Below are 13,561 nucleotides of genomic sequence, written 5' to 3'. Positions count from 1 at the left end.
TTCAATTCAAAGAAATCAATTTTCACAAACAATTTCTTTTGGAAAAAAAGAAAAAAATAAATCTGACAATATAGAAATAAAAACTCAACAAAATCAGTAAAGTAAAACAATTTGGGGAAAGAAAATTCTTTGGGCTGATTGGAATGTTTCACGAGCGCGTTGCTAATTCCCAACAGTGGCATTCTCTTAGGTCGCGTTGCCAACTGGTTTTTTTGTTTTGCCTTTAACAGCACACTGTTGAATAACAGCACACTGTTAGTCTTAACAGAACGCGATTTTGTAGCGTCATGCGGCAGCCACACTATTCCCTTCTTTTCGCTTTCGTTTCCGGCGAAGTAAGTAAAATAAATTTCTCGAAGTTTTTCCATATAATAATAATTAATTTATATTTCCAGCGGTGTTTATTCATTCATCGAACAACAAGGTGGGTTTCCGCAGTCAGAGAGAATCAAGACGTCGCAGTGGGAAACCAGCAAAGAATCATTCAATAACCTGCAATACCAGCCCACGTGCACAAAAATCGGCCTCCGGAATTAATTCGTGATTGTTTGTGTCCGAATGATTCCTTCGAGACAATCCATTTACGTGCGAGGACTAAGATAGTGGCATATTGGACAGGGATTGCAATAGACGTGTTTTGGTTTTCAATACCGCTCACAGCCGCTGCGTTCCTTACACAGTGCACAATAAGACATTGTTTAAATGCCTTAGTTCGAATTTAGTTGTGCTCAAGTGTTTTTTCTTTTTTAATTTAAAGCAATTTTGTCATAATATTTATCATATTGTTTTGGAAGCCGGTTGGACAAACCCGCGCCTTTTCTCAAATTGCTTGCTTTTGCTAACAGCCCCTTAAATTATCTTTAGTAAGCTTGGAATAATTGATATTACTTGACAAAATTAAAGAACTTGTGCCTTAAATGGCCAATTGAGATGGTTTATCCTCGGATTGAACGCGGTGAATATTTTCCAGATTAATCTTTAACCCCTTTCAATTACAGCTAAGCCATGGCCGACACACAAGCCAAGTCAGCTGCTGCGCCCAAGGCCGCCAAGGCCCAGAAGGCTCCCAAGGCCGCCAAAGCCCCTAAGGCCGAGAAGCCCGCCGCCACTGAGGCCAAGGTTTCCGCCAAGAAGTACAAGCGCCACGGACGCCTGTTCGCCAAGGCCGTTTTCACCGGCTACAAGCGTGGTCTGAGGAACCAGCACGAGAACCAGGCCATCCTCAAGGTGAGAACTCGTCCGCGTTCTATGAGTAAAAGACTCTTGATGCTTTTTTAACTAACATAACTAGCGGTCCGTTAGATAAGAACATATAATGAAAAAGAGTATGCCTTCTAGGTAAATTTAATCACCAGGCTTGTGCCTTTTTAAAACGATCTGCTCATAATCGAAAACAAATAGTATTCATTCATTAGTTAACTACAGCCTTAACTTCCCATTACAGATTGAGGGCGCCCGCCGCAAGGAGCACGGATCCTTCTACGTTGGCAAGCGTTGCGTCTACGTCTACAAGGCCGAGACCAAGAAGTGCGTGCCACAACATCCCGAGCGCAAGACCCGTGTCCGCGCTGTCTGGGGCAAGGTCACCCGCATCCACGGCAACACCGGCGCTGTGCGTGCCCGCTTCAACAGGAACCTGCCTGGTCACGCCATGGGACACCGCATCCGTATCGTAAGTTCAAGCCCTGTTGGCCCGACCAATCCAGTCTAATGGCGTGTTGTTATTGCTTTTTACAGATGCTGTACCCATCAAGGATTTAAGTTAATACCAAACTTAAGTAACTGACCTGCAGGAGTAAAAAATCCGTTTTATATTAAATGAAACAATTTAAATTTAATTACAACCCAACTTAGTTTCATATTCATGGCGAGCGAACGTTAAAATGCATGAAGAGAAATTGCTAAAAATGCTCAGTTGACCAGTTTTCTTTAAAGAAAGCAGTACCTTTGTTTTTTTCGGTGTTTCTATACCATTTTTAGTCAGATTGCGACGCAAAGAAGACTTCTTTACTATTCTCAAACAGCGTACATTGATCATGATTACATATTTTCATCTTTTTTGATATTAAGAAAATTCAAAGCTTACAAAAAGTTCGCAATTGAGTTGTTGCACGTATGACATAAGGAATATGCTTGGAGCGGAATCTACTGGGAGGACCAAAACAATAGTGTTCTTGATTACACTATGTCTGCTCATTAGCATTGAAGTAAGCTTCCTTGAGCTGTCGTTTTCTTAAATTGATTGCTTTCTAATATCATGAGAGGTTAGGTTAAAATATTATCTGAGTGACGGATCCCAGCATCCTCACTATCCAGGACTGCAGAAGCGGTTAAAGAGTTGGTTTGTAGGCATCTCTTTGCATTGCACTGAATAATACGTTAAACCGATCTCGCAGATCCCAACAGTATTTTGAAGGGAGTTTATCAAACGTGAACAAGGATATGATAATGTACAAATATTGTTAAAGTACTTAAACGTTTTTTTAAATTCAAATTTTAGGTCACTTTCCTCATCTCCCAGCTCCCATGTAATCGTGTTCATTGCGAGTCTCTACAACAATTAGACTTTTCAGGAACCACATTGTGTAGCACACCTTTACCCAAATTGGTAGAAAAGCGATATACACAAGAAAAAAAAACCTTTTAAATAAATGAAATATAAAAACGCAGTTTGAGCCAAACCATTCACACCTCTTAAGTGCTAGCTGTACCTGTATCTTCGGCCACCACCTGAGAAAGCTGTATTTTCTCGGTATTTTAAAATCAATGACGAAATAAAGCCAGGCATGGTGTCATCACTGTTATTTAATGGCAGCCAAAGCGCGGTCACACTGCACATCAGCAGCGTGTTGCGGGCGAATCGGAAGGAAAACAAGCTGAAATTGACCGATATTAGCGCAACTATAGGGTCAAACTGCAATTGCTTGCTGCGGGCGCGTTCGAGAGTGATGCGGAGATGTGCGCCGACCTTGCCGGGAGCCACTGTCGCCGCTGTTCCACCCACCGACCCCCGAGAGGCGTCAACACGTCACCGTTCGAGCCAATTAGAGACTTGCATTCCCCGCTCCGTTCCCGTTCCCCGAGCCCTTGATCGGCCGTAGACAAGGATTACGTATTTATGCGCGTACGATGGGCATGCAGGACGACCTGGATGGCATCGTCAGGCAGCGTCGCCGCAACCTGAGCCTGCTGCAGCTGATGGCGCTCACCATGGCGGGCTTGGTGGCCATAAATCCCGTCCCGGTGCGAGCAGGGCACCTGAACGCAGACTCGGAGCTCCAGACGACGGGGGCACCCCATGCCCCTGCCCTCACGCACTGCGTGGGTCAGGAGCGCCGGATCGGCCGTAGGTAGGTACTGCCCAAAATATCGGGGGGAGTGCACTCCTATCGAACGCATAGAAGAAGCAGCTGAGTGCGTTATGTGTGTGACCCTTCTGTTATGTTTTGTGTTCTCGAACATTCGCTATAAGGCAGTCCAAGTGAAGAAACGGCACAGCTAAGCAAATATTAAAACTCGCGCTGTTAATATTGGATTAAACTGCTCAAAAGTGTATGTCTACTCAGATAGAAGGGGAGTTCTTTGAAAACAGTGCAGTGAGCACAGTTCCGACGGACCCGTTCACAAAATCCCTTCAGTACGACCTTTTAAAATTGTAAGCTGTTATTGTAGAGAGCCTGTTTACCAAGCTGGGCTACTGCCCAACTCGGAGTTTGCCGCTGATCTGATAACATGATCACCTTAGCCGACTCAAAAGACCCTATCAGCGGACGCTTATCAAGCATGCGGTGAGTCACTTGCGAAACTGTTACCTGTTTTTTGTTTGCGAGAGCCCGTTGAGATATGTTTATTTATGAACGCCAAAACGAACTGGTTTCGGCGATTGTTTTGCTTTCTTCGCGTTTGTCTAAGCTCTTCGTCGAATTTCACCATTCTCCTCCCGCTTGCTTTGTCCCCTCGTTCGAGGGCGCCATTTTCGGCTCCTCAGTGGGCGGGACAGGGACGGCGATAGGGAAATGAAGGGGGCACAGACACTTGTTGTTTCTTATTTCATCCTTGGCGCGCAATCAGCTGGGATCTCCCCTCCCACACTCTTGCCCCAGTCAGCTGGGGTGCCAGTGTGACCCGTCCTCCGACTTGCCTTTATCCTTGCACCGCGCTCCATGCACCTTGCACCATGTGACGAAATGCGTTACACACACTGATAAAATTCAGGGATAGGCTATCAAGGACACAATCTGAAATGCGATCTTTAAGAAGACGGTAGGCTTTCTAAAGTGTCCCTTCTTTATTAAGTAATGAATATATGTAAGCCGTTTGAAGGCGAATGTTCGATCTTAAAAAATATTTTATGTCACTATAACTTCTGTGCCAACTCTATACATATTATTATTTAAGCAAATGCTGCAGAGAATGACATTTAAATCGATTTCCCCACCACGGTGGATTGTATTACCTTATAATTTAAAAAATAAAATAAAATATTTACATATTTTCAGATGATTAAATGAAAGTGTTTTCCAATTATTTCGGGTAGATTATTTTTAAGACTGTATGATATCGATTTTTTACAACTAGGATCATTTCTTTGAAGTAAAAAAACTAATTTCAAAGAATATTTGAAATAAAGTACATTTTCAATAAACAATAAATAAATTATAATACATTTCTTTGTGAAATCTGTATTAACTTTTTCAAAAACAGTTTCGTAGGGAATTTCTCAAGTGAAACAATAACTTTCTAAACTTACATTTTCTTATGTGAACCTCTTGGCCTTACCTTTATTATTATTATAAGATACATGGATGTTTCATGAGGCCATCGTACTTTATTAAGTTGTTAATTAAATCTTCTTTTCGTAACCCACAGACTGCTTTACATTACCACACTGGACGGTCGGCTCAGCGCTTTGGATATCGCCAAGTCCGGAAAACTGCGCTGGAGCGTGCCCACTGGACCCGGACCGCTGATCTCGTCCAGCATCCACCGCCTGGAACTGACCAACAATGGACAGTTCGTGCGCATGATTCCCTCGCTTAGCGGCGGCATCTACAAGTTCGACGGTGACTCTATCGATCCCATTCCGATCACAGCGGAGCACCTACTTAGCTCGAGTGCCAAATTTAGTGATGATTTAGTGATTTCCGGAGGCAAGGAGACTCGCTCCTACGGCGTATCGGTTCGCACAGGCAAGCTCCTTTACGAATGTTCTCTAAGTGGATGTGTAAATTCCACGGAGGATGGCCTGGCCATCGACGACACCATTAGGGAGCCCGAAGAGGAGGATTTGTCAGAGGATGGTGACCAGCTCAGGGACGAGGCGGGGTACATTGTGGGCCATGATCCGCTTCTTGACGATGTTATCGTGGTGCGCCGCCAAACACAGACAGTAAGAGCCGTCGAATCCCGCACAGGAATGGAGCGTTGGAACTTTAGCGTGGGCCAGCACGAGTTGGATTTGGTGCGACCTTCCGAGTGCCAGCAGCAGCAGCGCGATGAGCTGGAGCTGGCTGTCCTAGATGTGGATATAAAGGTGGTGGTGCCTGAGGGCATAATCTGCGCGTTCAGCAAAAGTGACCCACAGACCATGTTATGGAAGTACAAAGTAAGTTTTAGTATTGGCTTTAATAAAAATGGTATGCTGGATAATTATCCGTTTCTTCTTTCCCCCTTCTAGTTCGATCACCCAATTGTTAGTGCCTGGAATACTAATGCCGAAGACGAACTGAAGCCTATTGATCTGTTTAGCTCAGCTCAGTGGCTTTGGGACCAGGACCAGGAAGACAATGAGCTGCCAAATGCTCCACAGAGCCCCCCGTCTATATACTTGGGCATGTACGATAAACAGTTATATATTCAGGAGTCCATCCGTCTACTCCAGGAGATAATGGACCAGACCAAAGTCTATCAGCAGCTCACAGGCGACACCAGTCTTATGCCCAAGATCCCATGGAAGCCGATAGCCGCCAGCAGCAACTCTCTGGTTATCTTCCGAAAAGATAAAGAGGAACCTGAATTGATAGCTGAGGGAACGGGATCCCAAGGAGGAGAACTGGTGCCGTATGATGACCAGAATTTCGCTTTAGCAGCGCAGTCTGTACTTAATGCCTCGGAGTTTGTAAATGGCAACGGTTTTTATTTCTACACCACCGGTGAGCTGGAAGGTCCGTCAGAGTGCGCTACACAAAATACTCCCAGCGGCCTGCCCACAATCCAAGCTCCACCGCCTCCTAGCAACACATCTGAGGGAACAGAGCATTCCGCCAACAACAGCATTAACGACGACCTAGGCTTTAGTCTGGACGACATTGATGCTCCTGTGAAGGTGGTGATTCTGTCGCTTTGGTTCTGGTGGAAGGAGATCGTTGTCATTGCTTTCACCTCGGCAGTAATCCTCAACATTTTCATGGGACAGCGAAACCAACGAGTAGAGCGCGAGTATCTGGTTATTGAACGCCATGTGCCAGTACAGACTGCGATCGAGGCCACCGAAGCATCCACGCAGGCTTTGTTAGGTCCCGTGGTTCCGATGCAGCGGCCTGGAAACCGTTTTAGCTTCCCATCCGGCCGTGGAAACCAGCGCACTATTTCGGAGTCCACAACGAATTCAGGCGAGCATTATACATCGCGCTTCCAGTCTGACTTTGAACTGATGCAGTGCCTTGGTCGCGGCGGTTTTGGAGTGGTTTTCGAAGCGAAGAATAAGCTGGACGAGAACCGGTATGCCGTAAAGCGCATAACGCTGCCCAATAAGGAATCTTCAAGGCAGCGGGTTCTGCGCGAGGCCCGAACGTTGGCCAGTTGCGAGCACCACAACATTGTGCGCTACTTCCATGTAAGTGATTTGAAATATTGAAGTGATTTTTAAAAAAAATAATTAATCTTTTATATTTCAGTCATGGACTGAAACTCCGCCAACTGGTTGGCAAGAAGAAGAGGATCGCAAGCTGCTTGCCCACGAGCTGTCTACCTCCATCCAAATAGAGACACCAGACGATAGTACAATGCCCTCTTTGGCAGAACAGTTGCAGGAGAAACGTCATCAGCAGCTCTTGTCCTGGGTCTCGGATGCAGCTAATAGCACTGCTTGCAGCCATGACTTCCATGGACACGGCGAGTCACTTAGGAACATTAGGGAGGAGTGTGACGACGACGAGGAGGAGGATTCGCTTATTGAGTTCCGCAGCGAGTCCCAGTCGGCCGCATTAAGGGCAGGAGAGGACGATGATGACGACGATGATGAAGTCGAGGACGAGAAGGAGCAGAACGGCGGTGGGCGGCACCACCGCAGCTCCGTGTCCATCGACATCCACTCGGCCTCGTTTGACCTAAAGAACATTAACTACTCACAGCACCAGCTGGTATCCAACTCTTTTCAAATCGAATCTGTGCGCTCCAAGAGCAATGAGAGTGATGAGGCGGAGGACGATAATAAAGCTCGCAGGAAGCCCCTTACCCTGGCGTTGGTCCAGAACCACAATAACAACCATAACGGGAGCCATGCGACGCCTCCGAGTGCCACTATTCAGAACGGAGCCGTGGCTAGACCCAGTAAAGTGTACCTCTACATTCAGATGCAGCTGTGCCGCAAGGAAAGTCTGCGCGACTGGTTAAGAGATAATCGATCGGAGGCCAGGTCAGCCCACATTGCTGACATTTTTCATCAGATCGTTGATGCCGTTGACTATGTGCATCTGAAGGGGCTTATTCATCGGGACCTCAAACCGAGCAACATATTCTTTTCGCAAGATGGGCAGATTAAGATTGGAGACTTCGGACTGGTGACCGACATGGCGGATATTCCCAACCTGGTCGCCAAATGCGGGGATCAGAGTGGCCTGCCATCCTGTGCACGACACACACAGCAAGTGGGCACCCACCTGTACATGTCGCCGGAACAACTGCTCGGCCAACACTATGACTACAAGGTGGACATTTACTCGCTGGGACTGATCTTCTTCGAGCTGCACGTGTACTTCTGCACCGAAATGGAGCGAATTAAGACGCTGCGCAGTCTTCGGGATGGCCAGTACCCCAAGGATTTCGCTGTCAATTACCCGCAGCAATACGAACTTCTTCAGCAGATGCTATCCGCCCATCCAGAGCAACGCCCGCAGACCAAACAGCTAAAGAGCCAGCTGCATAAGATCCTGCCCCATCAGCTGTCGGACGGACGCATCGAACAGGCGGCTCTGGCGGAGCGGGCCAGACGCCTGAGTCGCAGCCGTACCTTCAGCAGCTCCAGCGAGCCGCATCAGTGATAGACCAGAAAACACGGGCCGTGGGCTTGGTGCGCCAAGTTTGGTCATCATTTAGCATTTCGCTTGTAAGTCATCCCTACCGTTACCGGTTAACCCTCGCCTGGCTATGCCTCATTCGCTGACCTCGACCCCGACAAGTCGAAGATTCATTCAAGGGCCACTCTAGATTAAATAAGTTTTGTATTACGTTTACCTTTTAAACTCTTGCGTGTCGCAAATTACCAACAACAAAATGTCCTTTTGTTTTTAAGACTCTACTTTAGGAATTATACATATACATAAAAATGTACTCCCAAAACAGTCGTTAGCCTAAGATGATGACCTACGATGCAAAATTGTTTGTCTAAGTTGTTTCTGCCTAGGTAGCCGCCGAGGCATTGCGAAAGTTTGTTTTTAGTCGTAGGCGATAAGAGCTAAAATAAAAATGTCAAAAATATAAATAGAAATGTTTTCTAATTGCCAGCGGAGATAATGGTCAATCAAGTTAAGTGAGGCTATAAAATGGCTTATATAAATCAAATTCACAGCCAAGATTATGGAAAGGTATTTCTCAATTTCCTAAATGTGAACTTACAAATATTTTTTTGAACGTCATTTTATTTATTAAAGCAAAATATTCGTAGTAACTCAAACAAAGTATTCAATATAATCCAAATGTTTGCTCCAAATATGCGAAACGTGGCCCGTCTCTTAGCTAGTAGCCCAAGTTGCAAGTTCTAGGAGTTTCCCAGTCTTATAAACTTGTTATAAACACCAACATAGAGTTCGCGTACTTTTGTAATGTTTTACAAACCTGTTTCCCATCGCATCTCACTTGTAGAGCATCACGTAACAAACAATTAAATTTAAAACGATATTTACTTTTATATATCACTTTATTTTGTTTTTTTTGCGACTGTGCGCATTTTCCAAAAACGTTCTCTACTTTGCTAACGGGCTGGCCACGGATATTTGTTTGCTTCCGCTTCCGGCCGACACTTTATATTCAATTGCTTAACATTTATTTTCGGTGCGTTGCTTCTGCTACTCTGTGGCTAGCTCCTGTCCAATTAACAATTTGCGTCTACTTTGCATGGGCGACCTGCCTTTTATTATAAAAAAAATAACAGAGATCATGAGTGCCTTATGCACTCGGTAATACTTATCTAAACGTAGCGGCTTTGCTTAAAATTAATTACGTTTGAATGGTTTGAACAAACAACAAGCGGCTGAAGCATTTGATTCGTTTATACATATTTGAGTTTTAGAGTTTAATTGTTATTTGGCTACACCTATTTCCCCTCAAACTGTCGCAGGCAACGCGTTGCTTAAATGTAAATAACTCAACAATTTTCCTTGTTGCGTTTGTTCTATTTGGTTTAACTCCCTTTAACTGTTTGCGTTATCTTTTTATTTTCCAAAAATTAACAGCCATTTTGACGAATCCGTAAATGTTGAAAATCAAAGACGAAAACCTGAACCAAACTCGTAAGATTATCGTTACATTTATATATGCATGTGTATATATAGGCATGTTCCATAAGTATGTCTATTACAGAGCCTTTCAGTTGCTTACTTGCGGGTGTTTCAGTTTGGAAAGTGACACTTTATGAACACATTTCCCAAGTTGGGATCAGAGTGTTGAAAATCCCGGGTTGGATAGTTGAACAAGTAAGCAATGCAGGCTGCTATTACCGTTAATGTTTTAGGGGTATATGTCCTTTATCAAAGCCGCCAAATATGTATTTAATTAACATTACGTATAACAATAATGGTTTACTTCTTGTATTATTATCGATCTTGCCTTGGCTAACTTGAAATAAGTTCAAAAAATTGTTTCGAATTTATTTGGTATCTTATCTATTTATAGAGCCTAGCCGAACACTCAACTGGGAGTGGAACCAGTGGGTGGCAGTGCGCCCAGTTGTTTACCTTGAATATCAGTTAGAGCTTACTTATATTGCTGTAAAAGTCGGTTCCATAGCTTTTCGCAAAGTTCTTCCTTTGAAATCTCTATGTACAAAGTCAGCCTTGATTGCTTTTCTTTTGAGTAGTTTGAGTTCTTTTGTTGAGGTAAAGAAAGAGATCGGTATGGTATGTATGTGTTTCGTGGGTCAGCGCAGAATACAATTAACATGGCGATGCCCGGCGGATGGGGCAGTAGATCCTGACTTACACATCGGCCAGGTGAGTGTGGTATCAGTGCTCTGCGACACAGAACCCAAAACCTCTAACCTACGGCCTAACTATGTCGAGTACATCGTAATAACACAATCGTCGTCTTTTGTGCGCTTCAATCAAGTTGTAATCTTAGTTTAGTCTAAGGTATGAAATATTTGCTCTGGTTCTTAAGGCTTCTTGATCACGGCTCCTTCACGACGAAAATGAATAACTATCTGGGTTTCAATTTGGTATAACGACAATCATTTGCTGTGTTTGTGAACTCTATTGCTTTGATTCTTTTTCAACTTCAACGAAACAACGAGCCCCATGAAGAGCCCCGGATGCAGTCACCTATAGTTACATATGGTTTTAGAGAATGTACTACTTCGAAGCGGACAGTGTTGAGTGCTAACCTGGCGTACTGATGGCATGATTGTAACTATTTGATTTTACCGCCTTCGCTCTTCCAAACACTTACGGCTATTTATTAAACTGCTCTTACTCGTATGTCGTCCTTAAGCTAGGTGTTTCTGGTAATTCAGTTTCGGAGACTTGACTTTACTTGACTTGACATTGCGGAAGTTGTCTGTGTCCTTAAGAACTAATTCTTGAAATGATCACAACGTTAAAGTGTGTTTAAGTATATGTGTATAGCTTAGGTTGACTACTTAAGTTCTATACGATTTCGGTACCGCTAACAAGGTTGTTCGTTCGTACATTAAATGTATTGTAAATTATGGTGGGATAATTGCCTATTTACGTTCCACGACAGAAATGATAACCACCACGATGATAATAACCACAAGGGAATCGAACTTTCGCTGGCAATGGCTGCTGCCCCTTGCGGATATCGCTGCATATTCATAGCAGCTGCTTTTCCTGCCCGCTTATGGCATTAAATTGCAAATGCGGACGCACAAAAGTTGTCAGCAGGGATCGGAATCGGGACTCCTTGCCGTCGGCCAACACATCCTCCGTTCGGCAGTCCCGTCCCCCATCTCCCATCGCCCATCGCATTCAAATGAGCCCAGCAAAAAGCGCCCATAAAAGCAGCCAGCAAAGTGTTGTAATAATGGCAAACAAAGGGAGGTGGTGTGGACTCGCTACCCGGGAGACGGAGTGCGGAGTGTGGAGTGTGGCCACTAAAAGTATATGTTAAAATATGCAACTGCAAGCGCTGGCGAGGGGCAACAATGTCGTCTTTGAGGCTCCTCCCTGGGGATTGCGTGTACGCCCGTCGCCCCGGCTGCAGCAGCTGCTCGCACCGAATCCTCCGGACATAGTGCGCCAGATCAGAGCTCCTGTTTAAAAAACTTATGCAACATTTGCTAAAGTATTGTACAGCGTCCTTTATTCCTAGTTGATTGTGAGTACTCAGTGCCCACCAGGCCACCGACCCCGGCCACGCCTCCTCCGCCGCCGCCTCCTCCCGTGCTGGTGCAGCCCATCAGCTCACGGAATACGTCGCCGATTTTGTAGTTGTATCTGCCGAAGAGCCAAAGGAAAGAACCCCGGTTAGTCCCCGGGCGCCCATATTGCATGACAGATGGTCTATTGATTACTCACTGCGCCGAGCACTCGACGTAGCCGCAGCGCCAATGTTTGCGCACCAGCGTGGAAATATCCTTGAGCTCCTGCCAGGCCGCCATCAGGATGTGCGGGTTGCGATAATGGAGAGGATTTAATATTGAGTGGAATTCTGCTGAAAACTAATAACTGCGGCCTGCGAAAGCGGGGCCCATCGATTTTGGGTTTAACTGGGCTGTTTCTATACTCTGCTGGTGTAATTATATATGGTACCTGTGTACCTTATAGAGGCAGTTACCTACCCCACATAACTTGCACTCAAATAATTGGTTTTTCCAATTGATTGATTTTAAGTGATCAAACTTTCAGCGAAAGACTAACATTTTGAAACAGCAGAGTTTTTTATGGAACAAATTTAATAACCTCTTTCATTGTCGTTCCAGGAGTTATCGAAAGTATTTTTTCAAATTTAACGATCAGAAAGAAAGTTAAATATTTATTTACATTTGAAAACATAGTTTTTTGACCAGAAAATTTAAAAAAGTTAACAATGTTGGGAAGGAAAATCGATTTGTTTGTTGAAAAAGAAAACATGTCGTATGAGTCGTTTTAAGGGGCTTCAAGAGCGTGCCGCAAGGCCCTTATCCGAACAGTTGCCTTGTAGTAAGCCAAAGAATTTTAAACATTTCTGTACGACTCACCTGCGAGTTGGCCTGCGCCTCAGTCACATTGTCAAATTTATTGCCGACCACAATTATGCTAAAATCACGATGACTGAAACTGTCCAAGATTTGATCTCTCATCGAGCGGCAGTACTGGAATGGAATCGGGAACTCGTTACGATGACTTTGGGAGTCGGGGACGGCTCTCACCTGAAATGTTTCCAAATTGCCCATGTCGTAGACCAGGACGTAGGCGTGCACCGTTCGCAGCCCCAGCGGATGTCCGTTGTTCCACTCGGCGAAGTTGTCAGCCGGAAACCGCTTCTGGCGGACGGCCATGCCAATTGGTCGAATGTTTGTTTTTCATCAGCATATTTCCGCAAACAAACAGGCGGCAAACAAACACGCACATATGTCCACACGGTCGGTTGAGTTGTGTTTTCGTTTCGCATTATTTTGGCACGCGTATGAAGAGCAAATATGGGAACGGAAAGAGTTTATGGCATTTAATGGCGGCTCACAACGGGCAGAAATACGGCACAAATATGGGATTGTTCTCGATCTTTATAAGGATTTGGGAACCGACTACAAGGAATTATTGGTCATGGTCATCATCGCCTTTGACCCGTCCCAGCCGGATGAGTTTCGGTTCCGATTACTGCCACTCAGTTGTGGCAGCAAATACTGCAACTAGTTTTAATAATTTTTGGGTACAGGTTTTTAAACAAGAGAATGGCTATCGGTTCTATTGACAGACCGAGGGGTGGATATAGTTTGGACAAAGTTCGACTTGCCAAGCTCTCTTGCAGACCGAATTTTCGCAAAGTTCGGCCATTAATTCGCCCACTTTGGCCCGAGTCGGAGAAGTGTGTCTCGGCAAGCCCAGCTGTTCTGAAAATGTACTTTTGCCTCGCCCGGCTTATTTATTTAGGACCAAGTTGACCACTCCTGCGGCTTCGGCAATCTTTA

The 13,561-nt window shown here is 44.9% G+C and overlaps 3 protein-coding genes across 4 annotated transcripts in view; 2 read left to right on the top strand and 1 right to left on the bottom strand.

Annotated features, from left to right (window-relative positions):
- Nucleotides 1–253: 253 nt before the first annotated feature.
- On the top strand, nucleotides 254–1,838 carry LOC108023823 (60S ribosomal protein L35a). Its single transcript, XM_017093472.2, has 5 exons — nucleotides 254–335; nucleotides 396–424; nucleotides 999–1,227; nucleotides 1,445–1,672; nucleotides 1,738–1,838. The coding sequence occupies exons 3-5, from the start codon at nucleotides 1,006–1,008 to the stop codon at nucleotides 1,759–1,761; spliced, it is 474 nt and encodes a 157-aa protein (XP_016948961.1). The 5' UTR covers nucleotides 254–335; nucleotides 396–424; nucleotides 999–1,005; the 3' UTR covers nucleotides 1,762–1,838.
- Nucleotides 1,839–2,813: 975 nt separating this feature from the next.
- LOC108023816 (eukaryotic translation initiation factor 2-alpha kinase) lies at nucleotides 2,814–8,701 on the top strand. Of its 2 annotated transcripts, none has more exons than XM_017093461.3 (4): nucleotides 2,814–3,350; nucleotides 4,870–5,605; nucleotides 5,678–6,835; nucleotides 6,897–8,701. In XM_017093461.3, the coding sequence occupies exons 1-4, from the start codon at nucleotides 3,130–3,132 to the stop codon at nucleotides 8,259–8,261; spliced, it is 3,480 nt and encodes a 1,159-aa protein (XP_016948950.1). In that variant the 5' UTR covers nucleotides 2,814–3,129; the 3' UTR covers nucleotides 8,262–8,701. The 2 variants fall into 2 exon arrangements, with proteins under 2 accessions (XP_016948950.1, XP_016948951.1); XM_017093462.3 differs by lacking the exon at nucleotides 2,814–3,350 and adding an exon at nucleotides 3,418–3,788.
- Nucleotides 8,702–9,117: 416 nt separating this feature from the next.
- LOC108023814 (ras-like protein family member 10B) overlaps nucleotides 9,118–13,561 on the bottom strand; it is a 37,768-nt gene continuing 33,324 nt past the window's right edge. Inside the window, 4 exon segments of the mRNA XM_017093460.3 lie at nucleotides 9,118–11,888; nucleotides 11,970–12,037; nucleotides 12,632–12,745; nucleotides 12,803–12,916. Of these exon segments, the coding sequence (XP_016948949.1) occupies nucleotides 11,732–11,888; nucleotides 11,970–12,037; nucleotides 12,632–12,745; nucleotides 12,803–12,916 (453 nt within the window). The 3' untranslated portion in view covers nucleotides 9,118–11,731.

The sequence above is a fragment of the Drosophila biarmipes genome, chromosome 3R, assembly GCF_025231255.1.
Source record: "Drosophila biarmipes strain raj3 chromosome 3R, RU_DBia_V1.1, whole genome shotgun sequence".
Taxonomy (NCBI): domain Eukaryota; kingdom Metazoa; phylum Arthropoda; class Insecta; order Diptera; family Drosophilidae; genus Drosophila; species Drosophila biarmipes.
This window is presented reverse-complemented; position numbering and strand designations above follow the sequence as displayed.

Bases quoted from the DNA above. Each gene is read 5' to 3' on its own strand.
- LOC108023816 (XM_017093461.3), top strand. From the start codon at position 3,130: ATGGGCATGCAGGACGACCTGGATGGCATCGTCAGGCAGCGTCGCCGC. The intron at 5,606-5,677 runs GTAAGTTTTAGT...TCCCCCTTCTAG, and splicing joins CCATGTTATGGAAGTACAAA to TTCGATCACCCAATTGTTAG. The intron at 6,836-6,896 runs GTAAGTGATTTG...TTTATATTTCAG, and splicing joins ACATTGTGCGCTACTTCCAT to TCATGGACTGAAACTCCGCC.
- LOC108023823 (XM_017093472.2), top strand. From the start codon at position 1,006: ATGGCCGACACACAAGCCAAGTCAGCTGCTGCGCCCAAGGCCGCCAAG. The intron at 1,228-1,444 runs GTGAGAACTCGT...TTCCCATTACAG, and splicing joins AGAACCAGGCCATCCTCAAG to ATTGAGGGCGCCCGCCGCAA. The intron at 1,673-1,737 runs GTAAGTTCAAGC...TGCTTTTTACAG, and splicing joins TGGGACACCGCATCCGTATC to ATGCTGTACCCATCAAGGAT.